Source organism: Tursiops truncatus, chromosome 4, assembly GCF_011762595.2.
Source record: "Tursiops truncatus isolate mTurTru1 chromosome 4, mTurTru1.mat.Y, whole genome shotgun sequence".
NCBI classification, from domain to species: Eukaryota; Metazoa; Chordata; class Mammalia; order Artiodactyla; family Delphinidae; genus Tursiops; species Tursiops truncatus.
The window spans coordinates 128319244-128334674 of NC_047037.1; the positions used below are offsets into that span (position 1 = coordinate 128319244).

Consider the following 15431-nt stretch of genomic DNA (forward strand, 5'->3'; position numbering starts at 1 on the left):
CTGCCTCTATCCGGTGCTAGTCCACAAAATAAAACAAATTTTAATACTCTAAAGAAGAAAGTAAATGTTAGTAGCTGCAGATTATATAACCGTCTAATTAGACATTCCAGGTGCATCTGCTGACAACCTGTAAGCGAGGTGACCCTCCGCCCCCCGGTGCCCCGCCCCCACTGCTGGGCCTGCGCCCTTGCACGTACGCATGCGCATTGCGCATAAGCGTGGGCCGGAGGAGCGAAAGATGGCGGCGCCTTGTTTCCCTACGCCATTGCACAGGCATGTGGGCCGTGGCTCCTTCAGCGACGTGTACGAGCCCGCGGAGGACACATTTCTGCTGCTGGACGCGCTCGAGGCGGCGGCAGCCGAACTCACGGGGTGCGAGGAGGGCGAGGGTCCCCGCGGGAGAGGGCTCGGGAGTCCTGGAGAGGCGGCCGCGGGCGATCAAGGCAAGGACTGTCGCCGCCGTCCCCGAGAGGAGGCGGTGTCGGTCCACTTGGCGACAGTTGACACCAGAACACCGTAACTGAGGATTTTTTCCGTGGATACACGTAGTCAGTTTAGCGGGGATCTGTCCGCAGTTGCCAAGGTGGTGTTTTGGTTTCAGGGGCTCCATGCTTCCTCACCACGCCGGGATGTATCTTTTCCTATCAGCTGTTAACTGAGGACCCTAAGCCCCTGAGAGTAGCGATATTATAACACGTTCAAAAGCAAAACATTCTGAAAACGCTGCGTCTTAATATTACAACTTTTAGTAGATATCAGTGTCGCATGGCATTAATTTACTCAGTGCATAAAAGCATCCTCTAGCAATGGAAGGGCACAAAAAGGAAATGAAGTTGTAAAATATTGGAGTAGGGGAGTGTATTTAAACCCACTGAATAGCATACTCAGCTATCTAGCAACAGCCATTAGCCCCATGTGACTACTGAGCACTTGAGATGTGACTAGTACTGAATTTTTCATTTAACTGTAAAAAATTTAAAGTTACGTGCAGCTAGCTGCCTATAGAATATACCCTAGCTCCTAATAAGTATTAAAATTGATTTTTTGAAGTGCTCATATAAGTTTTAAATTAATAATATAAAAAGAGTGAATACTTACATTGTCATTTTTTAAATGAAGGAAATTTGGATAATTAGATTTATGTAAAGATCAAGAGTTGAAATGGGTTTTCTCAGGATGAAACAGAGTTGTCAGGCTTCAAAGATCCATATTGTGTTTATTTTTCCCTCTTGGTCAGATTTTTCCACGTGTAAAATGCCCCAACTATTATTAAACTAGTTTTTCATTGTGAACGATGGAACTTTTGGATTTACTGGAATATAGAATGGAACAGTACTGTTTTATAACTTGTCTTTTACTATCAAGATATCACAGAAAGATTTACAAGCACAAAGTGCCTTGCAAAGTGTGCTGTAAAAGGAACTGATTTTGTTTTAAAGTCTTGGGTATTTCTGGTCTTGGAGTTTTAATTATTTATGAGGCCACAATAGTTATTTTCAAGTAGAAGCCGCCTGGTAAGATTCAACAGACCTTCCTACAGCACAGTAAAGGCTTGTCAGATGTGTAGAAATGGTTCCAAAAGTGAGAAACCCCTGGAGTTTGTTGTTTTTGAATAGTTGTTTGGAAAGTTAGGTGCTAGAGAGGCCCCTGTATCCCATCAAACCTATTTCTGTAATGGGGATAATTCGTGCCTTTGATGTATATATATGATTATAGGGAAGGACAAATACAGTAGAATCAAGAATTTATTATATTCAATAGCATTCTTAGGAGTATTATTAATATTCTAAGATCAGATACTCAGATATTTTCCCAATTCAGTGTAGAGCTGTACAAATATGGAATTTCTTTGCTGCTCCACATCTATTATCAGTAGAATGGGGGAACTTTTATTTCCCTGGGATATGCTGATGGACTTATGAATTACTTCAAAGTGACAGAGAAAATGTTTTTCATAAATAAATATTGTAATAATATCCTATCATTTTAGGAAATACCAAACTAGAAGCTCCTTGTGGGAAGGGCTGATGTCTTCCATATTAATATTTCCAACCCTAAATTAACATTCCATGGTTTATGTAATGTTTTATAGAAATTAATTGAAAGCTACCTGTTATATTACTATTTTACAGACTTAAAATAAATTACATACCCCCAAACAGTTTTGAATTATGCAATATTAAGCACAAAGTGGTTGTTGGAAATCAGCTTATTTATAAATTTCTTTTATATTTCCATATATTTGTAGGTGAGGGATGATGCTGGAGAAACAGACATAAAAGTAGCATGAGTTATTTTCCGAGATGTGTATTTTTTTTTTTTTTTCCCCCGGTACGCGGGCCTCTCACTGTCGTGGCCTCTCCCGTTGCACAGCACAGGCTCCGGACGCACAGGCTCAGCGGCTATGGGTCATGGGCCTAGCCGCTCCGCGGCATGTGGGATCTTCCCGGACTGGGGCACGAACCCGTGTCCCCTGCATTGGCAGGTGGACTCTCAACCACTGCACCACCAGGGAAGCCCCCCGAGATGTGTATTTTAATACCACTACTAATACTTGTTTTATTTTGTTTTTTTAGAGTGGAAATATGCCTTGAAGTAGGGTCAGGGTCTGGAGTGGTATCTGCATTCCTAGCCTCTATGATAGGTCCTCAAGCTTTGTACATGTAAGTATACAAATTCATCCACATCTTGGTCTAAGAGATTCACTATGGAGATAACTGCTTGAATTAAATCATTTTTGTAAGTAAATAATATGTATCTGATAGTGTCTATTTAAGCGTAGTAAGTATTCAGATGCAAGTTATGCTTCCCTAAAAGTTATAATTGCGTGTTCAAAACCATTCCATCATACTGCATAATTATATAAGAAGCATAATAATTTTAGGTCATCTCTAAATTTGAATCTTTTTTTAAAAATTTATTTATTTATTTTTGGCTGCATTGGGTCTTCGTTGCTGCGCATGGGCTTTCTCTAGTTGTGGCGAGTGGGGGCTACTCTTGCGGTACGCGGGCTTCTCATTGCAGTGGCTTCTCGTTGCAGAGCACAGGCTCTAGGAGTGTGGGCTTCAGTATTTGTGGCATGCAGCCTCAGTAGTTGTGGCTTGCAGGCTCTAGAGAGCAGGCTCAGTAGTTGTGGTGCATGGGCTTAGTTGCTACACGGCATGTGGGATCTTCCTGGGCCAGGGGTCAAACCCGTGTCCCCTGCATTGGCAGGTGGATTCTGAACCACTGCACCCAAGCTACTGGGACCCAGTCCCTCGCTCTCTTCCTCCCCTTCCGAGACCTTTGCCCCAGCTTTGCTGGCCAAGTCGTGGGTCTTTTTTCCATCCCTTCATTGCATGTTACAGTTCACTTTGGCCCTTTTCCATCCATTCCCACCTCATTGCTAACCACACAGTACATTCCAGCCCCTCCCCTCAGAGGCCTTCAGAAGGCCTACACTGGTTCCCTCATCCCCATCCTTGTCCTGCCCTCTTCCCTCACCAGCTGGTTTAGAAGGATTTAGAATTCCCTTTGGTTTTTTTTAGTACATTGTACGCACCAAAGTGTCAAGCCAGCCGTTGATAACACCCACCACATTCTGAGCTGCCTCCTCACCATTGTGCAGGGCAGTTTGCCTCCCTCCTGCTTCCCCACCTTCCTCCCTACCTCCTTAACTTTGTACTAGGCCGGCCTGGGCCTGCACCAGCTCAGCATCTTCTCAATTTTTTTCATATTATATATTATTTTAATTTTCTATTAAATTATTGGAATAAAAAATGAATCTTATTTCAGATAAATAAGTTGATTATCAGAAAAAATTGGAAGTTAATAAAATTTCTCTTTAGAATATTTGAGAATATAGAAAATATAAAGAAGAAAATAAAAATCACCTTGGTGGTTCAGTGTTTAAAACTCCACGCTCCCAATGTAGGGAGCCTGTGTTCAATCCCTGGTCAGGGAACTAGATCCCAGCTGCATGCCGCAACTAAGAGTTTGCATGCCACACCTAAGGAACCCACCTGCCGCAACTAAGGAGCCCACGTGCCACAACTAAGACCAGGTGCAACCAAATAATTTTTTTTAATCACCTATAAATTTTACCACACATGGTCCAACTGTGTTTCCTCTATTGTTTTTTCATTTCCCATGTTTTTCATTTAATATTGTATGATGAGCATTTTCCTTTTAAATTTCAGTTTTGGTAGCTACATAGTATTCTCCTGCTGGATTCATAATTTAATAAATTCCTTCAGATATGTGTGCATGTAAGTGTATTCTTCTACTCTTGGACATTATATCAATATAACAATTTTTTTTTTTGCGGTACGTGAGCCTCTCACTGTTGTGGCCTCTCCCGTTGCGGAGCACAGGCTCTGGACGCACAGGCTCAGTGGCCATGGTTCACAGGCCCAGCCGCTGCGTGGCATGTGGGATCTTCCCAGACCGGGGCACGAACCCGTGTCCCCTGCATCGGCAGGCGGACTCCCAACCACTGCGCCACCAGGGAAGCCCCTGAGTTCTTTTTTTTAATTCACCATTATTAAAGCATTCCAATTTTTTTTATAGATCTACTTTATGTAAAAGGAGTAGAGCATTCCTTGAATTTTTGTCCGTAGACACAGGATGTAGTTGGTTTTTTTCTGTTTATAGGTGCACTGATGTCAACCCTGAGGCAGCAGCATGTACCCTGGAGACAGCACGCTGTAACAAAGTCCACATTCAACCAATAATTACCGATTTGGTAAGCTGTTAGTCCTTGTCCAGTACTGTAATAATTAATTTTCTTTTCAAGTAAGTTAAGGTCAAGGTGATTTAGGTCAAAGAAACTTGAGTCATTAATTAACTTTTAACCCGCTGAACAAAGTAAATTCTTGACTGAGATAATCCATCTTTTCCACAATTCAAGGGAACTTTCTCTTGGCCTGTATAGATCAGGTATCTTTCAGTCAGAAGAATGCTCAAACTGGCTTTAATAAAGAGTGAACAGTTTCAGGAACTCAAATGATGTTACAGGCATCTTTTTCTTAACTGTAAACTTCTCTCTAGTGGCTGTATTCCTCAGCAGTCGTTCCCTTCATGGTAACAAGATGCTTGCATGTATGTATCTTGTTTCTCAGCAACTTCACAGGGAAAGAAACACTTTCTATTCAGTTACTCTAGCAGAAGCCCCAGAATGAGTGCCATTTATATCAGCTTTAGTCATACGCCTATCTCTCAAGGGGGATTGGAATATGCACATGATTGGCTTGAGCCTGAGTCATAGTCCCACTCCAGCAGCTCGGTTGGGATAATCCAAGCCACTTGGATTGAGAATGAGAGGAGGTAGAGTTTCCCCAATGAAAGTCAAGGACATGTAATCAGATGAAAGGCAGAATGGGTCCTGGGCAGGTAAAAACAACAAATGACGACTACAGAACCATCATTTTAAGTTACACATCGTACGTTTTTCAGTTCCAGTTTTTAAAACATTTTACATTATATTAGTAAGATTTGGATGATTCTGAACTTTTTTTCAGTTATAAATGTGAATGCCTTTTTATAAGCAAAAATCATAATAGTATGTACAGGTGGGCATAAGAAATATAAAATGCTTTCCATGCTTCTTGACATGTATTATTCTTGTACTGGTAAGGGTATTGAGCTTTTCTCTTTTTTAAACTCACAAATGATTTTGCAGCTTAGAAGGAATTAAGCCAAAGATCTAAGAAGTTCTATACATACCACTAGAAGTTGTTACTGCCATTAAAAATTAGACTATCAAGAAAGATAATCAATGTGGTGATTTTACTCTTTAAATTTTTATTTTATTTATTTTTTAATTAATTTACTAATTTTTGGCTGCGTTGGGTCTTTGTTGCTGTGCGCGGGCTTTCTCTAGTTGCAGCGAGCGGGGGCTACTCTTCGTTGCGGTGCACAGGCTTCTCATTGCAGTGGCTTCCCTTGTTGCAGTACATGGGCTCTAGGCATGCGGGCTTCAGTAGTTGCAGCACATGGGCCCTAGAGCACGCGGGTTTCAGTAGTTGTGGCTTGCGAGCTTAGTTGCTCCGCAGCATGTGGGATCCTCCTGGACCCAGGGATCAAACCCATTTCCCCTGCATTGGCAGGCGGATTCTTAACCACTGTGCCACCAGGGAAGTCCCTAAATTTTTAAAGTTGTTTCTTTAATGTGTCCATAATTAGTATTATATTTTTTTTGATAGAACAATAAAACTTTAGAGATACAAGAAATTCAGAATATCTATTTTTGTTAACAGAGGTAAGGGACACTTTTGAAAGTCACATAACTAATAAAGTGATAAATCCAGAATTTAAGCCCACATCTTCTGAATCAAAGTTGAGAGGTCTCACAGCTGTTTTATAACATGACTGGTGGTAGTCAGTTCTAAAGCTGTCAGAATCCATTCTTTCAGTAACGAAAGCTGACCATGATGCGGAGTGTTGACTTGTGGCAAAGAAGGTAGGAAGAGATAGGTATGAGCATAGGTATTGTGATCAGATTACAAAACTCTTTACATTTGCTTGTATTCAGAACACTGGACATAGGGTGTCACAGCTATCATATAAAAGAAAATCATTGTTTTGGTTAACTGAGTTTGTTCACAAAGTAGTACTTTCATTGTATTTCTTTTGTAGTTTTAGAAAAAAAACCTTTTTCAAATATGTCTTATGCATTTCCTTACATTCTTAAAACAAAATGAACATAATTTTACCTTTTAGTGATTCAGGGTCATTAATATGAATATCAGTTATTATTCTGTACTATACGTGATAATGACTAAGGTTTATTCAGGTGTTTCTGCCTTTACATTAAGTAGCTATAGCCTGCAGTGATTTTGAGTTTTTATTTTCTCTCCTCTTTGTCTGTCTTTTCACTTGCTTTATGTTGTCATGTTTCACTGCTACCCATTGATAGCACTTTCCTGGCTCTTTTCATGTGCTTTGTGCTAGAATACCAAACAATTAATTTAGTTAGACTTGTATTTAAACTAAGAGTTAAGGGATTCTGAATAAGTGCTTCTCACACAGAGTACCTTTTGCTGTATGGATTTAAAACTTGCTGTCAGAGGCCTTTTTTGCTTACTTCTTAATTCTTGGGTTTATTCTAGTGCTGTGAGACTATTCAAAAGGTAGATATGGATGAGTGAGGGTTGCCTGTAATTAGATTTTATATCCAGTCCACAGTGACTTCTCATTTAAATCCATTTTCTTTTTAACTCCGTAATTTTCTATTTTTTTAGTATCAATTTGTTCCTTTATTTGAAGTCCAGTACTGAAATGATTATTAGTATATAGTACCTCAGGGCCATCATAAGTAATTACACAGCAAATTCTTTTCTAATTTCCTTACTCAGCATTTCCTGAAAATTACATTTTTGAATTCTTTTTACAATTGGGAAACTTAATTTCTTTATGGAATTGAAAATAAAGCTTTTGGTTATTTCAAATGTACTTCCTCACCAATGTTATTACTAGAAAGAACAGCAGATTAACTAGTCGCCTTTCTACTTGCAGAAGATACACCTGAATTATGTTCCACAAAATAGTTATCTGTTCTCTTTTTAAATGAGTAGAGAAAGAAATTACCTTTGAAGAATAACAGGGTTGGAATTCGTGAGTGAGAGTCAGTGTGAAGTAATATTTGAAGGAAATGGCTTTAGGGGTGAGAACTCATCCGGATACAGCATTTTTACTTTACTGTGCCTGCGAAGGTATAGGATGACATCATCAGACATAATTTTTTAAATACTTAGTTATTTAATTCAATCAGAGGGATGCTTTAAATGACATTTTGCCCTAAATATACTTTCTTTAAAAAGACATTTTTCTTATTCTATAGAAAGTTGTATCAGTTCAAATATTTATAAAATGCCAAACAACTGATGTTTTCAGGTCTCTTCCCACTATTTTTAGTCCTTTGTTTCTTTGATATCTAATTGTTTTAGCCAATACATATACAAGTAATTAAAGACGTAGAAAGAAAAACAAAATTCTGTCTTCTGATATTTTTGTCATTCATGTATGTTTTCTGTCATCTTGTAAAATATTTCCCTTGGTTATAGAAAATAAATGTTTAAGTTAGCAGCTATAACTTTAAAGTTGTGCACAAATCTATGCAGAATATGTGAGAGCTTGCCTCCGTCTTCTAAAAGTGAGCCCAGAATGTAAACATGTGAGCTGTTGAAGAGCAGAGTGTTCATTCTGATAAATAGTTTATTTTCCCTATTTTTAGGTAAATGCATATAATCTTTATCTGAATGAAAGTGTGAAGATATTTATCTCCATTTCTGTCTTAAATTTGGCTCTCTAACACATTTTTTCTAAAAACATGAGGGAGTATATTTAAAGATTGATTAGATGGATATCTATCTATCCATCTACTTATTTATTATTTCTGGGTCCAGCTTAAAATTCTGACTATTTTGAACATTTTTTAGGTCAAAGGCTTGCTACCAAGATTGAAGGAAAAAGTTGATCTTCTGGTGTTTAATCCTCCCTATGTAGTGACTCCACCTGAAGAGGTAAGACATACAACAAAATTTAATTACTAATATTTTCAGCTTTTTTCTATCTAAAAGTCAAACATACTTCATCATATGACATCAGTCAGCCGCTAATAACACAGACTGCTCTCATTTTACTTGTAATTGTCAATTATTGGATACTATTGGTAGACATAGGAAAGGAACCTGAAACTAATGGAAATACAAACTGTGGTCCATATCTATTCTTTAAAATCCCATCCAAATCAAGCCATGGTGTTTAAATTCATGTATCTGTGTGTACCTTTATCATGAATAACAAATTTGCAAAAAAAAAATATTTTTAATCACCTTAAATTCACATAGGAATTATTTCTGAAAGCCTTAGCTTTCCTCCTTTCACAGGTGTCAGGAAGTGGGGGTGGGGGAAAGCAGTCCTCATCTCAGGTAGGAAAAAGCTATAACCCTGACATGCATTGCTGTAGTATTTCCAGTGATGAAGAGGAAAACCGCAGTAACCATTTCCCAGTTTAAAGAAAGAATGGTCAAAGCAGACAAAAGTTTAGTGATGGACTAGCTAGCTTTCCTCTGAATTATTGTACCTATTTTATTCTTTGATGATCACTCTCTGGCAAGGCTGATAAATATTACATTCACCTTTACCAAGATGGGAAGGGTCTATGTTGCTGCTGTTACTACTGAGACGTTGTTGCTCCCCTGACATATGAACTCATGTGAGAAGGAAAGTCATTGTCATAAGGTGAACAGCAGTGGAGGGAAATGCAGCTTAATAAAACTTTTTTTAATATATAAATTTATTTATTTTTGGCTGCGTTGGGTCTTCATTGCTGCACGCGGGCTTTCTCTAGTTGCGGCGAGTGGGGGCTACTCTTTGTTGTGGTACGCGGGCTTCTCATTGTGGTGGCTTCTCGTTGCAGAGCAAGGGCTCAAGGCACGTGGGCTTCGGTAGTTGTGGCATGTGGGCTCAGTAGTTGTGGCTTGCAGGCTCTAGAGCGCAGGCTCAGTAGTTGAGGCGCACGGGCTTAGTTGCTCCTCTGCATGTGGGAACTTCCCGGACCAGGGATTGAACCCGTCTCCCCTGCACTGGCAGGAGGATTCTTAATCACTGCACCACCAGGGAAGTCCCTGCAGCTTAATAAAACTCTTTAGAAAAGCACTATGGAAATAAATATCAAGCGTGACCAATAATCTCAGTCTTTGAGATCTAATTTAGGAAAATGATTAACAATAGAATATAAATTGTAATTTACAAAAATATGTTTAGTGCACCTTTATTTATGATAACAAGTAATATGAACCTATATATGTAACAGAAGAGAGACAGTTAAGTAAATCATGGTTTATCAGGTCTACAGACTACTGGGAAGACTAGTGAATGAGGAGGAGATTCTGGGAACATGGTGAGATGAATGGGCTTCCTTTCTCCCACATTCCTACTCCTAAGCTGTGTGTGTAATTATGTACGTAATTGAGTGTGGGCAATGACTTGGGCTTTGTCACAGTTGCAACAGAGAGAGCTAGTGTCATAATTTCCATTAGCTGAGCAATTAGCTGGAGAGCAGGGTTAAATACAGCACAACAAAGATTTTCTGGAGCCTGAAAATATGTTTTACTATGTAAAACATTAGGAAATGAATTTAAAGATAATGTAGTCTCTGTCAAGACCTGAATCAGTGGTATGGAAACCAAATGAAAATATTTCAGTGCATTGAGCATGAAGATAAAAAAAAGGAAACAATGAAGGTAAAAGTTAAGAGACTTAGAGGTTAGATCCAGGAGACATACAAATAATAGGAGTTTGTAAAAAGTTGTGGCTATACTTACTATTACATCCCTCAACATGAGGTTAGGTACTGTTGGTTTGTACCTGTGACTTACAAAGGATCAGGGGAAGGCACAGCAAAGCCCAGGTAGTAGGCAGTCAGCAGACCACCGAACGTGACTCCTTCCAGAGATGAAAACTTCCCCTCCATGGCCTGTGAGAATGTGCTTGTCGCCAGGAGATCCTCCTGGAGGGTGGTCTCTAGTGCAAGCAGACAAACCTGGCTGAGCATCCCTGGGGGGCGTGTAAACAGGGTCCAGCACAGAGGGCTCCTAGTCCACACTGAAACAGAAGTGACAAGGGACAGGCTTGGCAAAAGCTGTCATCACCATGCACTCTTTCCATGGGTAACTTAACCCTGTGAAACATCCAGAGAATGGGCTCCACCAAAATAAGGGAGTAAGCCAAGAAACGGGAAGATATGGGCCCCAGAAAAAGGGAATTCTTGGAATGTTAGAAAAGGGAAGTCTCCAGGATGAAAGGCATGACAAAAAAAGCAGAGGAACTGATAAATTCCCTAGTATTATTAACTATGTGGGAAATTATATTGAGGAGCTTATGATAAATATGAGAATAATTTAAATTAGATACAAAAAAATTAAGCAAATGGACATGCTGAATGCCCATCAATAGCTAAATAAGAAATGATACTCTAACACAATAAAATATTATGCAGCCATTAAAAAGGAAATTGAACTATACCTGATCACATGAAGAGATTTCCATATGGTACTGTTGAGAAAAGCAAGATACAGGCAAGAATGTAGATATAATCCTTTTTTTGTAAAACACGGACAAAAAAGAAAAACGTGTGTGTGTGTATGTAAGATGGGAGGGTAGCAGACAAGCAAAACAGAAAAGGGAAAAGTACAGTTTTTTTTTTAAAAGGAGGTATACGAACATATTTCTCTTAATTGTACATGTATATGGTTATAGGTATAAAGAAATTCATTTTTACGGGCTTGTGGGATCTTAGTTCCCCAACCAGGGATCAAACCTATGCCCCCTGCAGCAGAAGTGTGGAGCCCTAACCACTGGACCGCCAGGCAATTCCCAAGAAATTATTTTGAATGGGGAAATATATGCCATGATAAATGAATAAAAGCAGAATGTATAATTGTATGTAAATAATTTAAACTAAAATGTGGACAAAAACCATTAAAGGGATTAGGAAGAAAATAATTGTATTAGGGTTTAAGTAGTTTTTGAGTGATTTCATCAAGATATTCTTTTTTTTAACATTTTTATTGGAGTATAATTGCTTTACAATGGTGTGTTGGTTTCTGCTTTATAACAAAGTGAATCAGTTATACATATACATATATCCCCATATCTCTTCCCTCTTGCGTCTCCCTCCCTCCCACCCTCCCTATCCCACCCCTCTAGGTGGTCACAAACCACCTAGCTGATCTCCCTGTGCTGTGTGACTGCTTCCCACTAGCTATCTATTTTACATTTGGTAGTGTATATATGTCCATATATACACTACCACTCTCTCACTTTGTCCCCTTCCCCGTGTCCTCAAGTCCATTCTCGAGTAGGTCTGCATCTTTATTCCTGTCCTGACCCTAAGTTCTTCATGACCACTTTTTTTTTTTCTTAGATTCCATATATATGTGTTAGCATACAGTATTTATTTTTCTCTTTCTGACTTACTTCACTCTGTATGACAGACTCTAGGTCCATCCACCTCACTACAAATAACTCAATTTCATTTCTTTTTATGGCTGAGTAATATTCCATTGTATATATGTGCCACATCTTCTTTATCCATTCATCTCTCGATGTATTCTTAAGTTTTAGAAACAATATACAGTGTTAAGCATCTAAAGATTTTTAATGCTATATAAACTCATGGGTTTTGTTTCTATACTATAATTAGATCATTGTAGGAAAAAATGCTTCAATGTACTTTTATGTAATAAGTGGGTTCCTGAAAAAGGGCTGTAGTACTCTCAGTAATCTAGAAGACAGCCAGATACAGTGGGACATTTTGAAACTTTGTTTCTGCAAAGTAGATCTCTTATAATACAAATTCTCCCTTTTAGTTTCTTCCTAATTGTTCTATATTAAGAATTTAAACCTTGTATTAATAGTATCAACTATTATTAAACCACATTATTATGCACAGAGCACTGTTCTCAAACTTTAAATATACTTCCTCATTTATTCCTAAAGGACAAAAATAAGTTTTTACCATTTTCCTAATTTTACAGATAAAACTGTTGTTTTTCTAATTTTACAGGTAAGAGAGGAAACTAATTCATCAAGATTACAGACTTATCTATATAAGATTTGGAGACATGAAGGGTTCTGTAAGGGAGTTTTCTCCTGTAGTGCCAGCTGCCATAATTAAATGTGAAATGGTGACAGATATTTAGGACCTTTAGCTTTATGTTGCTAATCACACAAAGATTTATCCCAAGGGCAAAAGAAAAAAAAGATTACAGGCTTATGCAAGGTCACACATGCTAGGAAATGATGGGGCTCAGATTCAGCTTTACTGCTGCCTCCTCATCAGCAGTAAAATAAAAAGTACATTACTGTTTGGTGAACGTTACTTGTCAAAAAGATTCAGTTTTTTTTAATGTAACTTAAGTCAAAACAGAACAATCTTTCTAATTGGTCACAGGTAAGGAGTCACGGGATAGAGGCAGCTTGGGCTGGTGGCCGAAATGGTCGTGAAGTCATGGACAGATTGTTTCCACTGGCTCCAGAGCTCCTTTCACCAAGAGGATTGTTCTATTTAGTCACCATTAAAGAAAACAATCCAGGTAATACAGACCAGTTTATCTTTTAACCATTTACTTTGCTGAAATCAAGGCTAATTATGTCAAAGATGGTAGTAACCCAGAATGTTAATGAATGTAATCACTGACAACAGATAATACAGACATAACATTCATGTTGAAAGAGGAGAGAGATTTTTTAGAGGTAGATTTTTCTGATTTTAAAGAGTATTGTCTTTTTTGGAGTGAGGGAGATTTTTTTCCCTAATTTATCAACTAATATTCAAATACAGAATCTATAATCTTCTTAAAACACCTCACCCTCAGTTCACTCTGTGAATTTTCTCTCTATATTCTAGTCTTCATGTCTTGGCAGTTCTGCTGCATACTCTTTAGTTCATCTGAAGTTTTATCATGAAAGGTATCTCCTGATAGGATTTTTATATCTTGGTTTTCAGATTACTTGGTTAACTAAATCGACCATAATCTCTCTTCTCTTTTCTGTACATCTCAGGTTTGATTATTATCTTATATGTTACATTCTCAGCCCCTCAAATCACATCATAATTAACTAGGGTTTTCGGATTGTTTGGTTTTGAGGGTTTGTTTTTTGTGACCCCAGTTTCTTGGTTTCATCTTTTTAGTGTTAGTTATTTAGAAAGAGAAGGTCTTGCTTTTTTCAGTACCTTTAAAGAAATAAGCTACTTCATTTACTACCACTTTTCAATGTCAGTATATGATTTGCACACACGCTTGTTGGCATTTTTCATCCAAAAGGGAGGATATAGGGCAGAGATTAGAGCCAAGCAACTAAAAAATGAATCATTTACTGTAATAGTAAGTATAACTAACGTTTCTGTTGAGTCCAGAGTAGGCTACCACTGCAAAGCAGTTATTCAGTCTGATTAGAATTCTCAGCAACACCCTGAAAATCCAAGGTGCTCTCATCTGTCTGAAGTCCAAGTTCACTTCAATAGAAATTACATGGTATATGCTATTTTCTTAGATAAATAGAATTTGTAAATAGTCTGTCTATCATCTTATTAAACTGTTTAGTGATAATATGTACTTCACCATATGATTTAATTGGATTTTACCTTTTGTTTTAATTTTCGTTTTAGAAGAAATTTTGAAAATAATGAAGACAAAAGGTCTACAAGGGACCACTGCACTTTCCAGGCAAGCAGGCCAAGAAATCCTTTCAGTCCTCAAGTTCACCAAGTCCTAATCTATAGTGTGTGCTACTGAAAGCTGCATGCATTTGGCATATTTTGAAACAGAAGTCATTTCTTAGTTAACAAATAAAGTCAGAAATTTGTCATATAGAAAAAGGCAGAAGAGTAAGGCATTTCCTTTTGCCCAGGAATCAGGCCTACAGAAATATTTGCACAAATGCAAGTAAATATATATAATATATATATAATTTGAATTTTATATATTATATATATGTGGAGAATATATAATAAATTATATTTGTAGGGCTTCCCTGGTGGCGCAGTGGTTGAGAGTCCGCCTGCCGATGCAGGGGACACGGGTTCGTGCCCCGGTCCGGGAAGATCCCACATGCCGGCGGAGCGGCTAGGCCCATGAACCATGGCCTCTGAGCCTGCACGTCCGGAGCCTGTGCTCTGCAACGGACGAGGCTACAACAGTGAGAGGCCCGCGTATCGCAAAATATATATATATATATATATATATGTATATTTGTATATGAAGAGGATGTTCATTTCAGCATTACTTGTAATGGCAAAGCAATGAAGTTAACCTAAATGTCCATCAGCAAAGGGATTGGTAAAATAAATTACAGTATGTTCATGTTACTGAACATGAGTGACATATCCAGCCATTAAACACAAGTAAGTTCTGTATATACTGAACCAGAAGAGGTTCATGATGTGCTACTGAGTAGTGAAAAAAATCAAGTTGCAAAATAGTACTAACCTATATGTATATTTTTGAAAAACTAACAAAGAAAGTTTGTGTGTATGTGTGTATAAGAAATTCTCAAAAGGTAAATAACAGGTGGGAATAGAGGAACTTTCATTCTTTTGTGTTGGCATTTGTACAATCATAGTGTATTCTGTAATTAAACACAATCGTTTATTTAAAATGTTTTAAGTTTACCTTTACTTATTGTCTCCATTCTCTTTCTATTATTTAGAATGGCTTCTTCCTCCATTCTTCTTCTTGGTCACGTTTTTCCTACTTTTTATCCTCTATCATATATTTCTGTTTTCTTCTTGCATATATATTGCAGACTGCTTTCATTTTTTTCTTAGGTCCCGGAGAGTTGTATGTAAATAAACCCAGCACTCAAATTAATCACATTTTTAAGAGCCCACATGTATCTTTCAAGAAATGTCAAATTACCTTTACTAAATTTAGGAACCTCTTCTG

At 38.1% G+C, this 15431-nt stretch overlaps 1 protein-coding gene across 1 annotated transcript; it reads left to right on the top strand.

The window, feature by feature from the left end:
* Window positions 1–227: 227 nt before the first annotated feature.
* On the top strand, window positions 228–15147 carry HEMK2 (HemK methyltransferase 2, ETF1 glutamine and histone H4 lysine). The gene is made up of 6 exons (XM_004310999.3): window positions 228–372; window positions 2577–2663; window positions 4633–4723; window positions 8418–8501; window positions 12938–13079; window positions 14156–15147. Exons 1-6 carry the CDS (start codon window positions 239–241, stop codon window positions 14260–14262), a joined length of 645 nt encoding a protein of 214 aa, XP_004311047.1. The 5' UTR covers window positions 228–238; the 3' UTR covers window positions 14263–15147.
* Window positions 15148–15431: the final 284 nt, after the last annotated feature.

Bases quoted from the DNA above. Each gene is read 5' to 3' on its own strand.
- HEMK2 (XM_004310999.3), top strand. From the start codon at position 239: ATGGCGGCGCCTTGTTTCCCTACGCCATTGCACAGGCATGTGGGCCGT. The intron at 2,664-4,632 runs GTAAGTATACAA...TTCTGTTTATAG, and splicing joins GGTCCTCAAGCTTTGTACAT to GTGCACTGATGTCAACCCTG. The intron at 13,080-14,155 runs GTAATACAGACC...TTTTCGTTTTAG, and splicing joins CATTAAAGAAAACAATCCAG to AAGAAATTTTGAAAATAATG.